Source organism: Leptinotarsa decemlineata, unplaced genomic scaffold, assembly GCF_025532065.1.
Source record: "Leptinotarsa decemlineata unplaced genomic scaffold, Ldec_3_MD MMD2_tig00000133_RagTag_RagTag, whole genome shotgun sequence".
Taxonomy (NCBI): domain Eukaryota; kingdom Metazoa; phylum Arthropoda; class Insecta; order Coleoptera; family Chrysomelidae; genus Leptinotarsa; species Leptinotarsa decemlineata.
Window position 1 is genome coordinate 3,242,409 of NW_027412542.1, and position 19,798 is coordinate 3,262,206.

At 33.5% G+C, this 19,798-nt stretch overlaps 1 protein-coding gene across 4 annotated transcripts in view; it reads left to right on the forward strand.

The window, feature by feature from the left end:
• Positions 1 to 19,798, forward strand: part of Pkcdelta (Protein kinase C delta) — a 143,470-nt gene that overhangs the window by 21,818 nt on the left and 101,854 nt on the right. For all 4 annotated transcript variants that reach the window (XM_074172584.1, XM_074172586.1, XM_074172585.1 and 1 more), the window contains 3 exons: positions 2,254 to 2,369; positions 2,425 to 2,510; positions 8,778 to 8,907. In XM_074172584.1, the coding sequence (XP_074028685.1) occupies positions 2,254 to 2,369; positions 2,425 to 2,510; positions 8,778 to 8,907 (332 nt within the window). The remainder of the gene's footprint in view (positions 1 to 2,253; positions 2,370 to 2,424; positions 2,511 to 8,777; positions 8,908 to 19,798) is intronic.

Below are 19,798 nucleotides of genomic sequence, written 5' to 3' on the forward strand. Positions count from 1 at the left end.
AGTACGCAAGCATTCAATGTTTTTCTTTAGTTTGTCTACAACAAAGTTTGGTTTGAAATAAATTATTGCATCAACGAATTTTTTCATTGATATCTACTTCTCAGCTAGATTGAGACACTCTTTTGACTCAACTTTCCACAGTTAGGGTGGATCACAATGAAGTATAATTGAGGGTAAAACAGAGGAAAGGTTTGAAATTTAACCTTCTGGAAAGTATGAAGATCAATGAATTCAAAAATTCCCAATATCTATTGAAACATCAAATTAATTTGAATAATTCAACTCTGCTCTACTTGTTCTTACCTATTACTAAGCAATATCATTAGTTGTATTCATTTATTTTTATGGAACTGAATTGAATTAAATTATGGAGCACATCCGGTCTTATGAGTAATTTATCACTTTCGCTTGAGTAAGCTAGTGTATAGCGGAACAGGCGTCACGTCCTTATAGTGAATTCCTTACAGTTGATTGTATCACTTAGTATTGTCAAATTTTCAAATAAGATATTTATTTCCTGGTGGATCGATGGGTCAAAGAGGATCGGTGTAGTGACCGGTAAGGTTACCCGATATAGGTCCGTTGGACTATAAATGCCTGAATTATTTACATGAACGTAATATTGCTGCATGTCGGAATAATACACCAGAATTGCTTCCGAAGGTCCGAATCGCTTTGAAAAAACATTATTTTCTGGCAACAGGAACATACCATTTTGAACCCTTGCAGGGGGTAAAAGTTACTAGTTTACTACTTCTTCCACAAAAATATAGCATTATAAGAAGATTTTTTGAAAGTTGATGCTAATGAACTATTCTCATGTTGACTTGTGATTAACTCATAATACAATTTCTATGGATCCACTCCAACAAAATTTTGCAAATAAAAATTTGAAAAACAGATGGAAAAATGTTTTTCAAAAATATTGAATTTCTCTATTTATTTAAAACAATTTAATGAACAAATTACGTAAAAAATTCATATCCTATGTTAATAACTGCCATTGTTTAATGTGAAAACAGACATAGCTAAATATCAATTGAAAAAAAAATTATCAACAATTTTTAGATATTTCATTTTGCAATAGTTATAAAACACCATAATTAAAAAGTTTCATGAACTTTTATCGCAGGATCGTATGAAGTATATATATCAAAAGGGCTCTACGAAGTTCAAAATTTATAGGCCAATTATTTATACCTTTTATCCCATTATTTATGCCAACGGAGATTGGGAAAAAATTAATTTTTTTTAATTGTCCTATTTTTACTTGTATTTTATTACTCTGTGATTTCATTCCAGGGTTTTTTTGCTTAATATACCTAAGTGTTATTTTCAGCTACTATTTTTTTATTAGATCTTTCTGGGATTTCAAATCATTTCATATAATATCAGACAATGGAAGACCGAAGTAATGAAATTCGAAATAACTAACTAATAACTGAAATACTTCCTCACGTTAACAGTTCATCGGTGTGCCAAAAGTTGTTTTATTGTTTCATACCAACTTTCCCGATAACTCGCGAGAACTTAAAATAAGTCTAAAGGGGTTGAGTAGGGCGATCTTGTGTAGGCCACCTGACAGAATCATGTGTTCCAATCCATAATTCAAATACCAATAATGGGGTATCATCGAGTCCAAAAAATTGTGTTCATTCAAAATAAGTAATAGTATACAAGGTGTTTCCTTTGAAATCAAACTTTGATGTCATTTTCGAAAAAACCGAATTTTGGAAAAATCTCCCGTTACGTCAAAAAGTACATCTTCTTGAGCATATTCGATATTTCGAATTTCGTAGAAATAGCTTGAGAAATAAGAAAAAAAAGGAGGGTGAACCGAGAGTTTGTGTCACTCGGTATATACATTTATCGTAACAACTAACTGGAACATTCATTCATTTCTAGGTGATTTTTTTTTGTGAATAAGTTTTCGTAGAATTGTTTTTGGTAAATTCATTGGATATCTGAATAACCCCTTTTTCTATTCTAGATTTAAGGGTGGACTCGTATCTGAAAGGGTAAAGATGAAAAGGTTAAAAGTATGCCTAAAAAATTGACTTCATATATGCGACATCGGCATTGTTGCGTTTCCTTCGACTCACCCCGTATATTTTGGTTTAAGGAAGTGAATTATTTTACCTTCCTAATTTTTTCTTTCTTACAGTTGAGGGAAGTGCAACTTAAATTTAGGTTCGAAAACCTTCATGAAAAGATGTATCGGAATTAACTACAAAACATATAATTCATTTACAGGTTACATGAATCTAAAGGACACAAATTCGTGGCGAAGTTTTTTCGTCAACCAACATTTTGTACCTTCTGCAAAGACTTCCTCTGGGGATTCGGAAAACAGGGTTACCAGTGCCAGAGTGAGTTTATTTGGACTATTAGAAAAAGAATAATATCACATAAATCTTTTCGCAGGTTGCCAAACAGCGGTCCATAAAAAATGTCATGATAAATTATTAGGAAAATGTCCTGGATCAGGACGTGAATCAGAAAATACAGTGGTGAGTTATGTTCTAGGATGAATTCATTTATATTACTGGCTATCCCTTTTAAGTTTTAAATTTCAGTATACTTTAGAGTTGGCAATAAAATTATTATGTATTATGAAATGTGAATCAAATAAGAGCTTTTTTTGACTGTCTTCCAATTTTGTTGAAAAAAAAGTAAAATATTTTTAAAATGGAATAAAAATATTGTCTAGCTCATTTAATGAACACTTTGGATGAACTTACTAGAGAATATTTTTTAGTAACTATTGGGACATGATGAAATTATTTTTTTGTGAGAAATTGCTAGTCCAGTTCCAAAAGATTTCCATCCGAATGATTTGAAATGTTTCTGTGAGAGTATTCATTGAAACAAATCACAAGTCTTTATTCGATGTTCCAGATTATCAGAGTTTATTATGATGATTGGGCACAGTATACTTATATACAGTAATCCCACTTCGGGTGATTTTTGGTTTGAATTTTCTACACGCAGACCCAGGAGTTGCAGTCTCAGGTCTGCGCAAACGACGAGTTCAAGATAGCCAAGCAACCCTTCCATAGTTGTCGAATTTCATGGGTTTCATCCAACCTACTATATATGAATATGAACATCTGCCAATTTCATGAATTTTTAAAATCTACTTGAAACATAGTTCATCATTGTCCAAATGATCTGGGCTACTTGAATATTACACAAATGCAAAATTATCTTCTGTACAATATTCTCAGGTGACCAACATGGTTTTCATCGACTGTATTTTTTTGAGCAGTTTATATGAATAGTTGTTATGTTGAGCAGTGTTTAGACGCTTTGGTTGAGATTGTAGTAGGGGAAAATATCGTTAGTGTCAAATACGTCAGCATTGTAAAAACTGAAACTCCTGGACAACAACACCAAAGGGACCGACGCTAAGTGAGACTACTGTATATAAGTATACTGTGGCTTGGGCCTCAAATCAGACGAATAGCTATTTTCTGAAATCTTGCAGTTCGAGGATAATCGTAGCATAAGTCAGCAATATATCGACGAAGGTTTAATCTTAGCTTTGCCAGATCCGAAATAGTTTTAAACATTTTTGAGAAGATGCATATAGTATTACCCAAATATTATAATGTCAAGCTGTCTTTGTATTCAATTTGACAGCAAAATGATTCGAATTATCAGAATTGTGTTCTTTGAGATGATAAAAAGAATATCCAGTTCGGCCACATTTATCTTCCTGAAGAAAATTGATGCTAGGGTTCTGCAGCAACAAATTTTGCTTGGTCACTGTAACCAAGTCAAAATTTTCTTCAGATCTTCATTGAGGTATGAAACTTTTTGTTGTCGCCAAAATGTGTATTAACAATCTGAATGAAAATGGAAAGCAATGGTACTGTCGTCGTGAACTTCTGGAATTTTCGATTAGGTCGTTGATTTGTAGCAGAAAAACATTGGAGATAATATGGATCCTTTGGAACACCGGCGCTGATGGTCAAGGTATGCGAAAGAGATACAATTAAGGTTACGTGATCTTTGCTCACCTTGATTGTCAGATTTCTCCATGATTTTCGGTTTTACTGTTGTTTAAATAACTGGTACATAGTTATTTGGAAGTTTTTTTGCATTTCCCGAGTTAAAGTTGGAATTGAGCTGTCTTTTGACAAGAAGGAAGAGTTAAGTTAGAAAGTACCACTTCCTATCAAGTGAAATGAAATGAGGATGAAATGTACTCGAATTGGTGAAACTTTTGAGATACGCTTTCTTCCAGAAATGAATGTCTCTGTTGAAAACCTCTTATGTTTGAAGGTATCTGACTTTCCAGACTATAGCATACCCTGACACCTAGAATTTTGATTTCCCTGTCTTCTCGTGATGACTCAAATAGATATGATGAAAAATTGAAACAAATTATTGTTCGAAAAATCTTTTTTGCTACCTGTTTTTCCAGTGGCTCATAAAATGACATGATTTGATAATTTCAGAACAGTTTTTTCAGGCACAAGCAAGCAGTATAAACGAATTTGTATTTGTTGAAGCCGTTCAAAGTTGATTAAAGATAGTTTTTTGTTTTATTTAAAAAAAACTACAGAAAAAATGAAAGCATTCAAATCATCTAAAGCAGTGGTTATTAACCTTATGCTCATGCGGGACCATTTGACAAAATTTCTGTCAAGCCATGGTCCACCAAGTTGGTTAATTAGTTTGTAGTTAATATAAAGTACCTTACGGTAACTACAAATAAATACAGTACAGTACAATGGAATGATTGTTCTAATTCATCTATAAATAAAATACGCATATTATTTAATGTCATTTAATCATTAGGTAAAATCTGTAACTGTAACAAAAATTGCATTATAAATTAATGCAATTTTTGTTACAGCAGTGCGTCGTTATTGCAAACGGATTTTTAGTTTTTATCAACGCTGCAAGACCAGAGCGAGAACCAAGCATAGCAGGAGAGCCGTCGGTACAAAACCCGGAAGCCGTTTCCACATGAGTCCATGTTTCTCCATATATTGACTTATTTCATCCATAACATCTGCACCTTGCGACGTCGTTTCAATTTCTTGAGAAAATAGTAGCTCTCCTTTAAACATTTTAGCGGCGGGTCGCATTGTATCGTGTCGACTCAACTAATATATTTTTTAGGATGGCTCCGCGGACCGCTTGGGATGCTTCCCGGGAACACCAGTGGTCTGCGGACTACCGATTGAGAACCACTGATATAAAAGAGCAATTTGTTCAGGCCAGTCTCAACTTCCTACTGTAGGTTAATGGACTGACACTTGTCAGAAACAACTACTCCCCTGGCTAATACCACGAAGGGTGTTGGAATATATCCGACAGGTGTCAGTGCAGGATTCTTCACTGAAGTTATTCCTGCATATGCAGATGGCGATACAACTGACGCAATAGATTTTCAATTATTGGAACACACTTGCAGACCGGTTTCGGTATGTTTGGCCCGAAACACTTTTCTCTATACAGTTTATATCCCAAATATTTGATATGGGATAGAATCCGATATCATCGCTCCGAAAAATGTACCCCTTTCAATTTATTCTAAATTCAATTCAATTATTTCAAAATTTCAAACAAAAATGATAACGTCGTGAAATTATATAGAATACATTCATTAGCCAGGGCTATATATCTATAATGGTTCATATTTTGAATTTGTTTATTTCACGTTCTTAATTTTGTATTCGAAATCCAAACAAATATTTCTACAGGTTCGTAAACAGAAGTGGTGATACGATTTGATGTGTTGTTGTGTATGCTATAATTAGTTGACTTTGAAGTTTTCATGTTACCATAATATAACTAACGAAAGATCTAACAAAATTTTTATTCATATGACTGTGCTACAGTCTATTTATTTTGAGACTCTCATTAGTATAATAATAATAATAATATTTATTAATGAAAAGAGAAAGCATACAGCAAATACAATTTTTTTTTGTATAAACGCTACTCAATAAGTGAGCAAACACTTGTTTCGAGATAAAATTACCTTACTTAACTACATAAAAAAATATATTCAATCCAATACAAGAACATTACGAAAAAAAGCATTACACTTAAAAAATATAGATGTAAAGGACAGTGTAATACAAAAAGCAAACACAAAAATGAGAACAATTACACAGTAAATATTTTTTTTGGATAGATGATACATACTCGATAAGTGAGTAAACACCTGTTTCGAAATAAAAGTACATTACTCAACTACCTAATAAATATTCAGTCCAATACAAGAACACCACGAAAAAAAGGCAATACGCTTAAATATATATATATGGAAATAACGGAGTACTAAAAAAAATCAAACACATTCAAGAACATTGTAAAAGTACAAACATTTTGGAATAATTAATAGTTATGAAAATAAAAATCAAACCCGTGCGTGAAGAATTAAAAAGGCGAGTATAAATGAAATGAAATGAAATTAATCAGTTGAAAAAATTTGGTTCGACGATCTCACTACATTTGGCTGTTGTTGTTTCGTATATGAATCGTTTCACCTTATTTTTAAACATATTGAAGTTTGTTATTTCTTCAATATGGTCAGGAATAAAATTGAACGCCTTGGGTGCTATTAGTGTCCGGCCGAAAGTTCGGTTTCGTTGAGTTTCGGCAAAAAAACGGGTTTCGGTTTAGTTTCGGTTTCGACGGCAAACCTGCCGAAACTACGACCGAAACCGAAACTGTATTCGGGAGTTTATGCGCTGTGATCGGTCATGTTCGGCTCGTTAAATTTCATACAAGTGATATTAGGTAACAACTCAAATAAGTAATTTAATGTTTAATATTTTTGAAAACCCATCAATAATATTCAAAAGAAGTATTTTCAAGGTGCCATTAATATTTTTTCTTAAATAAAGGTTTTTTATGTTGATTATCAATAAGTAAAAGACTGCATAACGTTGTGATTTAAAGATAAAAAAATAAATACTAACTGATTAAAATAACCTTTTCTTTATTTTTCCCTCAAAACATAATCCTTGTAAGGAAGTTTCGGTTTCGGTTTCGGCCGAAACTGAGACCGTTGCCAAAATTCGTTTTCGGTTTCGGTTTCGGTCGTAAAAACCAGTTTCTGTCGGACACTAGGTGCAATATCAGAAAATGATCGCTGACAAACAGATTTGCTCGTCTGTGGAACAACATAATGGTGTCTTTGTTGGGTATCATAATGAGCGTAGGTAAACTGGCGTGATTTTTTTTCAATATAACCTTCAAATAATATAGTTAGTTGCCTCAGGTCCAGTATCCTGGACCTGAGGATCTGTAGAATCTGTAGAATATCGGTAGGGTTTTTTTCCAAAATCATAATCCATAACATGCATTCTACTATATTTTGTAATTCTTTGTTGAGTATTGAAAATTCAGAATTTTTCAACATTTTATTCCATGATTTATAATAACGAAATAATATATTTTTGTACTTCTGCAATAAGAAATCGATCATTGGACCCCTTAGGTTTCAGACCAAAGTTTTTAGTATGAAAATTTCTTAATCTATGTATGTGTATACATGAAGTAGCGCTGCAAACATTCTTGTAGATTGTAGATTATGTATATGTATATGTATATGTGTATCTGTGCATACGTCTATACATAAATGAAAGTTATATATTTCTATTTCTATTTTATTATAAACGTGACTAATTACTGTCTTATTTTAATAACATATATTACTTTTACTTTAACTATTATTACGTATGCTATTTTCTATGTACCTGACGATTTCTATACGTGTTCAATCATGTCAAAAAAAATAAAGATTATTATTATTATTATTCTTAATCTACCTGTTCAAACTTAACTGTTCCTTCATAACCCTGTCGTAACAGGGTTGTGAAGGAACAGGTGAGAATATGTAGAAAAAAAATAAGAATGCAATTAGTTTGGCAATAAGAAATTTTATGAATTCTTGACATAATTTAGCAATTTCACAAAAAAATTATTGAAACTTTGTGAAAAAATTTAACGAAATCGCTGCATTCACTGTTACAGATCTATAACTGGTCAAGATGACCAAATTTACAAAAATTCTACAGAAAAATTTCATAAAACATTCTTTGATCATATTTTTTTGTAAAAATCAGTCGTCAGTGTTTTCTAATCTATGTAAAGTAATTGTAAAAGTTGTTTTTTTAATGTCAGCAATGTGGAACAAAATATACTTGTGATGCACTTTGGTGTAGTGATTAATATTACTGGAATTTTATCCGAACACCACTGTTATTTTCAACACTTCGACACTTGTTTCGATCACCAAATGATCATCTTCAGGAGGAGGATTCAAAGATTCAACAACACGAACACAAAACCGTTATTTTAACACCTTGACACGTGTTTCGATCACCAAGTGATAATCTTTAAGAGGAGGATCAAACTCATCTCCTCTTGAAGATGATCACATGGTGATCGAAACACGTGTCGAGGTGTTAAAATAACGGTTTGGTGTTGGGATTAAACTCCAGTAGTATTGGAACAAAATATAGCAAATTACACGCATTTGATGAATTTTCGCCATGACATAAATTTTGATTGATATCGGATATTTATTCAGATGGAAGTTTCATTTATGGGAAAGTTTGTGAAGATATTTGAAAGCTAAAACCAAAAAAAATAAATTTGGCATAGAACTAATGCTCCAGAAGTACCCTGTAGATCAAATGTACTTATTACTATACGTTTTGACAAAAACAATTCGAAATGTAGGAAATAATTGTTTCATATTTCAGAGTACTAGTTCAATGGACTAATGAAGACATTTTTTGTTTCAGTATTTACGAGAGAGATTCAAGATAGACTTACCCCATAGATTTAAGATTCATACTTTCATGTCTCCGACATTTTGTGATCACTGTGGATCATTACTTTACGGTATATTCAAACAAGGACTTAAATGTGAAGGTAAGTATATGTATATTTTTTGGGAGCTCATCGACGATGTGAAATATTTGAAATTTCAGTCAATGGTGCAATATTCAAAATTTAATGAAACTCTTACTCAAATTATGAATTAATAATTTGACAGTCTTTGAATCATTATTCATATTTTTATGTCGCACACAAAACAATTCAGTTTGATGGGTATTGTGGAACGACGTCCTTCAATTACTTTGTGGAAAAATAAACATCGCGAAATACGATCCCTTTCAGAATTAGTTGATGAGCACTCAAAGAGCAGAGTTTGTTTATTCGCTTGATTGAAACATTGTGTCTATGAATATATCGTGCACATTATTCGATTGTTTTCAAACCACTTCCGATAAAACTCATTGTTATAAAGTACATATACAAAGGATGCTCTAAAACGAATTTATGTTTGCATGTACACGTTTTGCCAGCACAACAAAATATCTGAATTTTAAATGAATTATGAATCACCCTATTGGCTGACACCATGTATATTATAAATGATGTTACTAATAGTAACAACCATCGAATATCTATTTTCTTCATTTTCATGTTTTGAAAATAAAATGATCATTGATTTTATTGATGCTTGCGATTATTTTCTTTCTCAAATATCTGCTAAAAAATTATTTATTCCTGACAAATGTGATCGAAAATTAGGTGAAAAATGAATCATCATTCAATATTAAGGTTTCTCCGTCATGTACGTATCTACTAATGATAACATGAATTTAGAAACAGTATCCATGAAAATCCAAAGTGACCATTTAGTGAAATGTGATGAATCACCAACTCCTAATAATTATTAGCACTAGCAGATATGAACTCATCTAAAGTTTCCTTCCTCTTTTTTTTGGATCAAACTCGTTTGTAATTAAATCATCTATACTCATGCGATTAGACAAAGAGAAGAAATCTAACCAATCTGGCCACCATATCCTCAAATATCTGAAAGGCTTTAACATCTTGAGCGATCATCAATATGGCTATCGTAAACAAAGATCAACAGGCGACCTCTATCGTATGTCACCCATATTTGGAATAACGCAATCGAGAAACATGGAGAGTCAAGAGCCGTTGCACTTGATACTTCCTAGGTCTTTGACTGTGTGTAGCATGAGAGTTTGCTTGCCAAACTTCGATGCTATGCAGGACCGTAGCGAAAAGAAAAACCAGGGGGGTAGGGAATCCAAATTTTCCAACCCCACCAGCAAAATTTCCCAACTTTCGAAAAAATTAAAGCCATCCTATCCAAATGGATAGCTCATAGCTATCCAAAAATTGGCTGAATGCTGATGCCCGTTAGAGTATGCACAAACAAAAAATAAATTTTGGTGATTATAAAAATAATAATGGGAATTATTCTACTTTGGACCAAGGTCCTTGGTCTTCCACCATATCCGCCATGTATAGGAATATGCAATACAAATGAAAGGAAACAACACTTAAATAATATTGTGCTTATTGTTTTCTATTATTATTTTTTCTATCTTCACGGCCCGAAATTTCCCAACTTTTCCAAGTCGAAAAAACAGCGAAAAGTTAGGAATTTTGTTAAATTGTCACTTCAAAATGTGTGGACTGTTCAGGACTGTTCTCTTAAATTAAACATTTTTGAAGTTTTCAAACAACTCAGGATTTCAAAGTATGGGATCTCCAAGCTATGCATGTTGGGAAATCCCAGCCTTCTCCTGGTTCTTTCCGTTTTCTCATTACCTCTCCCTTTCTTTTCTCTCATTTTAATTTTTTAAATTTTTATTCATTTTTTACTATTATTTTTTCTATCTTCACGGCCAAAAATTTACCAATTTTTTCCCAAGTCGAAAAAGCAGGGGAGGAGGCTCCCCTCATCCCCCTTCCTATGGCGACGGCCCTGTTGCTAGAACTTGTCGGATCATTTTTGTGTATGGTTCTCCAGCTTCTTGAAAGAACGTTCTCTGCAAGTAGCCGTCGATGGGTTTCTCTCGAATACCTTCATCGTCAAAGCTGGTGTTCCCCAGGGATCCATATTGTTTCCAACCCTCTTTTTATTGTATATCAACGACGTATTGGAAAAAACCAAGAATCCATTATATTGCTTTGCTGATGACAGCACACTTGCCTTGTCGTTCTATTTGGATTCCAGGACATCGATAAGTTTGTCGGGGGGTTAAAATGGACACCAATATGTCTTGGCACAATAATGTCGCTGGAATTGCGAAGGCTCTTTATCAAAAGGTTGGAAAACTGTTTAGAACCAGAAAACTGTACACACGTCAGCAACTGTTGATGCTTTATAAAGCTCAGATCAGACCTTCTTTGAAGTATTGTTCTCATGTATGGAGCTCCGCCCCTAAACATACCCTCAGGCTGCTAGATTACATCTAGAAAAGAGCCATACGCGTGATTGGAGACTCGAACATCACTTGCAACTTTGATAGTCTGAGACATCGAATAAAGGTTGGAGATTTGTCACTCTTCTATAGATAGTTTCACGGAAAGTGTTCGAGTGAATAAGCACATTTGAATCAACCAAGAGCGATACATATCAGAAATACGCGATGGACTGTGGCTGCTCATCGTTTTGAAGTTCAAATCAGTACAACTCGAACTTTTAACTGTTTAAAAACTCTTTTATGTGGAATGAACTTCCTGGGAACGTTTTTCCAAGTGGATTTATTCTCCAGCGATTCAAATCCAATGTGAATCACTACTTTCGCACAGGCACCGCTCTGAGAGCGCCTTAAGGATTTTCCTGTAGTGTTTGCGTTTCGCCCTTGAAAAAATATAATGGCTCTTACTTCTGCAAAATGAAAATTTGACAACAATATTAGAAACATCAATTGAGGCTACTCAACCTCTTACTTTAATTTTTACTTCATGAGAAAACAAATACATTGATTTTTCCAGAAATCATTTGAGTTCAAAGTGAGGGCATGGAAAATTCAATTGTGATAGTCATTTCAACACACATATTTTTTGGTAGTGAATTGATTGAAAAAAAGCATGTTTATGTGTTGCTGTAAAATTTTTAACTAATTTTGCTGTTACTCTGTTTATTGTTTAAGACCGTTGTGGTTCACTTTCCAAAAGCTACATTCCTTCTCAGTTGTACATAACCAACACTATCGTCACAATAATATAGTCATACTGCCATAGAACATCATTGAAGAAATATTAGTAGTAGAAAACGAGAAGTACTTTTGAAAATTCTTCCCATTTTGAAATTCAGTTGAAACACAATCCAATTTAACAGAGTAGTAATGGTGAATCATATTGAAGACTTTCATATTGATATTTCAAAAAAATTGAATCGATAATTCACATTTTTTGCCAAAAATGATTAATCTTTGTTTAAGTCTTATAAACTGACGACGAAACGAAACATGGAATGTCTTTCAAGTATGTCGGCTTATTTGTAATATTTCAATATCTACAGAGTGCACTTTACTAGGTACTATAGGTACTAAATACATGTACGTATTGTATTGTATATGTTGATCAACATGCATAGGATTGTAGTGTTGTCACCCATTTCTTATGTTTATTGAATATCATTCGGCTAGTAATCACACGTTAAACTGTGTTAGGAATCACACGTTAAAAGGTAAGGCCTCATTAGTCCTTAGCTTGCACAAGTTTCTCAACTTCTGAGAGTTGTCTGTCGTTCGTATGGGGACGACAGCTGAATAACGGAAAAACAGATTAATGAAATGGCGAATGCGCCAATGTTGACGCCGTTACGGCACATACAACTGATACTGAAAATCTTATATTCAAAAAAACAATTTATCCCGTGATGGATGAAGTAGTTTGTATGGGCGATTTTTATTTAGATCTCCTTGATATTGAAAATTGTTCCGTTGAAAAGTTTCACTCAATTTTAGAATTACTCAACTTAACACAAGCGATAAATGTAACCACCAGAACAACAGCAACTCTATTAAATTACGTTAAAGTACAAAAGGTAAGTTAATTTATGAAAGGTGTCATACATAATATAGTATTCGACCATTTGATTATTTTTTGTGATTTAACAACATAAAATGATAACGTATATAGAAACTTGAACAATTTGATGAAGCTGCATTTCACTACGGTCTTCTCAGTACATCATTTTTTGAAATTTATGTATAAGAAAACATTGATGAAAAATTATATTATTTGGTTAATTGTTTTAATGAATTATTTAATAGGCATGTCCCTGTTAAAGTAGCTAGAGTAACGAAAGCTAAAGCTCCTTGGTTGACGTTTCCTATTGAACAAATGATAAAAGAGAGAGATGAAGCATTGAAAAAATTTAAGAAAACAAAATCTGATATTCATTTGCAAGCATATAGAGAACTTCGCAACTTTACAAAACAATCTATAGAAAGGGAGAAAATAGCATATTTTCTTCATCAATTCAATGTCACCTCCAAAGGTATGTGGAATCCAACAAATTCTTGCCGGAAAATAATTTTAGCATTCCAAGTTATCTCATGGACCAAATCAAATTAATATATTTTTCATTGAATCCATCCCACTGAGCCAACCCCATCAAGACTTTATGAATTGTTACGAATCACGGACTCTGAATATTCCCACATATCAATTTGAAATCAACAATATAAATTATAGTTCAATACCACCTCCACAAGCCACATAAACAACAGTTGTTTTGTTATTTATTTATATAGAGGAAGATAGGTTAGGTGCACAAAATGAACAGCAGAACAGCACGCCTCTGAAATATGTCATCTTTGTTTGTCTCATACAGGTAACATATTCATTGTTCTTTATTAGCTATAGCCGATGTTGCCAAATGGTGAAATACGAACGAATCCCTTTAAATGTTGAATGCATTATTTCATTCCTCTTTTTTACGTATTCAAATAATTTTTTTAAGAAAAATGTTGGAATGATAAGTTTAAAATGCGTTGTTTTAGAGCTCTTTTATGAAAACTACTTGATTTTCGTCAGGAGGAACATTCCCCATTACATTGAAATCAGTAATATTCATAGTCTTAATACTAGACAAACAAAATTATTATCAATTAGTAATTTCAAATCCAATTTTGGACAGAAATCAATTCATCATGATAGAATCATAATATATAATACAGTTACTGAAGAAATAAAAATCTAAAACTGCTCTCAAATTCAAATATCAATCGAAAAAGTATTTAATGAATTAAATCAAAGGATTCCATGATTTTCATAGAGCCAGAATCTTCTGAATATTTTTATATAAAATATGGATTTTACATTTGACTGTTTGCTCATATTAATTATTCTACTTGTGTTCTCTTACTTAATTATTTATATTAAAAAAAAGTTTTTCGAAACCTATTAACAAACTTAATGTTCACTGCTCATATTATTTACTTGTGTTTTCTTGTTCGAAATTCCATTATTTTGTTAAATTTGTATCTTCACTTAATTCAGGTAATTCCTCCTCATAAACATTGAATGTTTCTTGGGATAACAAAGACAATACAGTATCGACAGTACAAAGATCACATATACCTGTCGAGAGAACAAAGTGTTTCGCCAATAGTAATATATCCTTTTCTATTTACTAAATAATTATTGAAACAAATATACACAATTCTTACTTTTATTAAATGTGATATACTAAGTAGGATTTCATGATCAACAGTATCAACGGCTTTTCCGAGATTTAGTAAACTGATTTCCTAAGGGATCATTCACCTCATCTTTAATTTTTTTCTAAAAGCAATTGAAATCTGAATGAAGGCATCAGTATAAAAATTATAAGGTTTCCTTACTCGTTCCTTGATCTAGAAGAAGAAAGCTGTACATATAGTTGGAATGACTAGCTCTTGATTTGCGGAGGCAAGGTCACAGGTCGGTTTTTGATTTTTCATAGAAATTCGATTAAGCGTGTTGAAAAGGGTTACCAAATCGAAAGTTCTTATTTGGACACCACCCACAGAAGTGTCTAGAAAATACTGTACCCCTTTTCAATACTTGTCACAATAGACCAACTTAGATACCATTAAAACAAGGAATATGGTTTACTTGATAGTTTCAATCGGGTTTGGCATCTCTAGCCTTGAAATGAATTAATTAATCAATATTCGGAAATGTTCTAGTCTTTCCAGTGATGGCCTCAATAGGAAATATAACTGAGTACAGGGTCTTACTCTAAGGTTTAATGCACTAAACTTTTGATCAAATTCCTATTTCCAGAAACCATCAAAGAAACTGAAGGCCTTACACTCCTCCAAATAGACTCCTCTGGTTTTTGAGATCCGGGACTCCGGAAGGCTCCAGTAGACCTCAGACCTATATTTTTCAATGTAGTCAGACACATCCAAGATGATCTATCCTCCATGTGCAAAAATAAACAAAAGGCGAATATGTGTCTGCATTCTGACTGTGTTTTATTTAGAGTATTACTGCAGACTACTCAAAAGAATCCCAGATCTGTGAAAATATAAAATAGAAATTTAAATAATTGGTATGTTACAGTCCACAAGTCAAAATTGGCAAATGAGGTTTCTTTGTGATCAGATTGTGTTGCAAACAATATGAAATGAAGGAGGAAAAATGGAATGTTACAAACTGAACCAGAAAATCAGTCACATAGCATTCTTCGCTGCGTTGATTAAACAAACAAACGGTTCCATATAGAACACAGTAAAATAAAGTAGGATATGAAAAGAGCGCGCCGGATCGATTTGTAACATAGCGCACTAAGTGTATTACGGGTTTTATACTGCCCGGCTCTATTCACCGAATAATTGCTTCAGTCCAAATAACGAACACTGTAGGCGCTTTATGCTTTTCGACGTGTTCACTATCTACTCAATTAGTGTATATCAAAACCTAATTACAGGTATGACAGTGAACATAGTTTTGAAAGCTTTTGATAATTTTAAACCCGTTGTACGCTATGAGTGTTCTCACTTGGAATATTTCTGTTGAAGCAATTTGCAACATTTGTGTTTGTAATACCAGTAATTATGAATGTTATATCTATGTCACCTTGGATATGAATAGAGAAGGTCAATAAACAACATATAACATGAATATTACTATCATTGTACGATAGCGAGATTTGATAAGCAGACAATATTGACAAATAATTTCGCCGTTAGTCGAAAAATCTTCGACATGAATATTTTTTGGTGAATACGTTGCTATGGTCTATTTCTAAGAATATGATTCGTTGATAAGAAGAATTCAAATTCCTTTTCCATGGGAAATTTTTCAATTATTTCTCCATTTAGGGGTGATCTATTTGAACTTTGATGATGATTCTGTTAATATATCTGAATCTCATAGACTTTTACTACCAAAAATGAATATGTTTTTTACATAGGTAAAAAACATATTCATTTTTGGTACAGATATGTAGACGATATTTCTGTTTCAGAGGTACTACACGACAGCTGAACCAATTTATGACATTCATGAATAATCTCAATAGCAACATTCAGTTCACAGTCGAAACAGAGATAAAGAAACAGATACATTTCTTAGACCTGACCATTACACACAAACAGAATAAATTTGAGTTCAATGTTTTCAGAAAACCTAGCTATACAGACATTACCATCCCAAGCGATTCTTTCCATCCAGACAGTCATAAATTAGCAGCATACAATTCAATGTTGCACAGAGTATACTCACTGCCTTTGTCTGCCATCTAGCTACGTAAATTGATATAATCAACAGATAGATCATAAGTCCGGCCGTACACGGACCATATATTTGCAGTTGAGGCAACCACAACATTGTGGTCACGTTGACTGCACTTCGCGGTTGACCCAACCACATTTTTGTGGTCGACTTGCGGTCATATAAACCGCACTTGCAGTTGAGGCAACTGAATTCAAAAATTGAATGGTGTGAGACCAATATGAGAAAAAGTACACCACGGTGTATAACGCGGTTGGGTACGACTGCAAGTTTGTGGTTAGTGTACGGCGGATGCCTCAATGACATTTCGGCGGAGATCAGCAGCAAGTTGACTGCAGACGTCCGTTTTGACTTTTGTGAACGCCCGTGTACGTGTAGTACAGTATTTCAAAATGTGGCTCGTGTACGGGCGCTCTAATAATGGTTTCAACGCAGATACCATCCAGAAGTTAGTCAGAAAACAAGGCCGTAAATTTACTTACAGAATTATATACCCTCAGGTCAAATAACCAGAAATTAAGAAATGGGTAACTCTAACATATTTTGAAAAAAGAACAGAGATAATTGCGGGTTTCTTCAGGAAAAACAATGTGCAAGTGGCATTCAGACCACATGCCAGGTTATCTGTTTTCCTTTTCAATGTCAAAGATAAGATGGCCAAGTTGTAGAAATCTGGAGTTTTTAAGCTTGTGTGTCTGGAGTGTAATAGTGTTTATGTGGGACAATGTAGTCGAAATTTCCAAAAACGGTATGCTGAACATGAAAGGTCTTTCAGACTGAGAAAAAATGAATCGACGTTTTCAAACCATTCTTTGGCATGCAACCACAAGTTCCCGATTCTAAACGATACGGAAATTTTGCACTATGCAAGAAAGGGTTGCAAACTCAATTATTCAGAATCCTTGGAAATTCACAAGCATAAACATTGCGGGTGCAACCTGTTAAATGATCAAATCGATTTAGGGTACTCGCCGGTTTTCAAATTAGCATATCCGCATTGTAACTAGTAAACAAAGATCAGGCACTCAATCAAGCCAAGTACCTCTATTATCACCTACAGCAGTGCTAAATAAGAGCTAAAGAGTATATTTCTTTGATGTTGATAACTAAGAACAAAATCATAAACAAAGAAAATTTGGCTTTGAACAAGAAAGTTATTGAATATTTTCAGTACTATACATTAATGAAAACCTCTGTTGAAATACTCATATCAATTGGATATATTTTAGGAATATTATTTAGGGTTAGAAATTTCTTTCGGTTGAAATATCTCAAATGTACCTACCTATATATTTCTGTTTGGTAAATTCAAATTTACAATATTCAATTTCAATTTGGAAAACAGCTAATTTATCAATGATAAATCCTCTCAGGAGACTGCAAAATGAAATAAAAAATGAATATTCAAATTACCATATCTTGAACCTACGTCAAATTTATTCACACCACGTGATTTTTTAGATATAGATATCCACTCCATTTTTCAAAATGAATTTTGTTGTTTCATTTATTCTGTTAGAAAAAAATCACGAACATTCGAATTTGAATTTCCATCAAATGAATATCATTCATGATTATGATACAACACAAGTAAAACAAATACTACACTAAAATTCCATAATAGTTGGCATTCAATTCTCAGAAATATTGCATCGAAACGAAACATTGTTGCCATTGTTGCCAGATGATAAAACCTAACCGTGAAGGTGACGATATCTTCCCACAATGAAATCTTGGAATATCAACGATAAACGAGGTTCCCCAAGGCGATCATTTGCGACATCAACCGGATGTCAACGAGATACGTCCTTTGTCTTTCACTGCAAAGAAACTAAATGGACTTGCGATCCAATACTAGACTGCGCTGTTTCGACCAGTCAAGGTCTCATCAGAGTTTTTTTTCTGATTCATTCGGCCGTTACTTGATGAATATCCATAGTAATTCAAAAAACTACACGTCATCAGGGCTCAGAAATGAATATATATTGGATGTACAAGTTGTTGGCAATTGAACGTCTTTTGTCAATCAAAGAAAGACCATTAGATAGCAGTTAAGTTCATTTTGGATTTCCACTGAAAAAATTCCAGATACAATTTTTTTGTGACTTGGAACACTCGGTATATTCTGCCATTACCCACAAAGTTCTGTGGGAATCTGAGTTGCACCTCTAACTGGAATTTTATCCATCAATTACATCACTCTTCTGTTATCCAGTGTTTCGCAAATTATACATTGTGGAAACTCATTACAGCATTGTTTGTTATCACGTATACGACAATCGTATCTGCAATGCACATTATCAAGACAATGAAAATCAAATGAGTTACAACGCGAACAATGAGCGACAAAGAGTGTTTGTTTCAGTGATAATTCAGCTTATTCCATACGATTCAGGCCTTTATCCTCTCTGATTCTGTCTCCTACGTTCCGGTTGGGTTTGAACAAACTTCCATTCGCTGTAATGTGAGCAATTCTTTTGACACTCATTCCTACGGAAGACCGTTTCGGTTGCAACAAATACTTCCAAATTTCTTCCTTCCTCTCTATTATCGCTTTTTACATTTTTGTGTACTCATATACCAGAGAACCCGGGGAGAAGGAAATCCTTTGAGGATGAGCCAGCAGAGAAATGAGAATAAAGTGGAGGAACAATAATCTGACTCTCATGATTGTAGGATTATACGCAAATAATAATTTTGGTTTTACGTTGAATCGAAATAACAATCCCCGGGTATATAATATGGCTTACCTTGATCAGTAAATCAATCTTCATTTGATTCTTTCAGTTTTCAAAGCTATTAGTCACCTCTCCTAAAACTAAGGAAATTACGAGGTCTCTCAAAAAATTAGTCGAATTTTCATTCTCCTCAAAAAATATTTATTTATTTTCCCTCAGATATAATACACTTGTGCCAGCGTTTCTGCCACTTTTTGGTATGTCCTTGAGCTCTCTCAACCATTCAGTTTATATCTCTTCAATCGTCGCAAAACGCCACCCTTTCATGAGTCTCTTCAATCTTGGGAACAGAAATGAGTCGCAGGAGGCCAAATCTGGTGAATACGGTGGCTGCGGCATGATAACGGTGTTGTTTTTGGCCAAAAAATTACGAACAAGCAATGACTAGTGAGCAGGTGCATTATAGTTATGCAAAAGCCATGACTTTTTCTCCACAAAACCGGATGTTTTCTTCGTATTGCATCCAACAAGCGGTGCATAACTTCAAGTTAGTACTGCTTAACGACCGTACGACAATG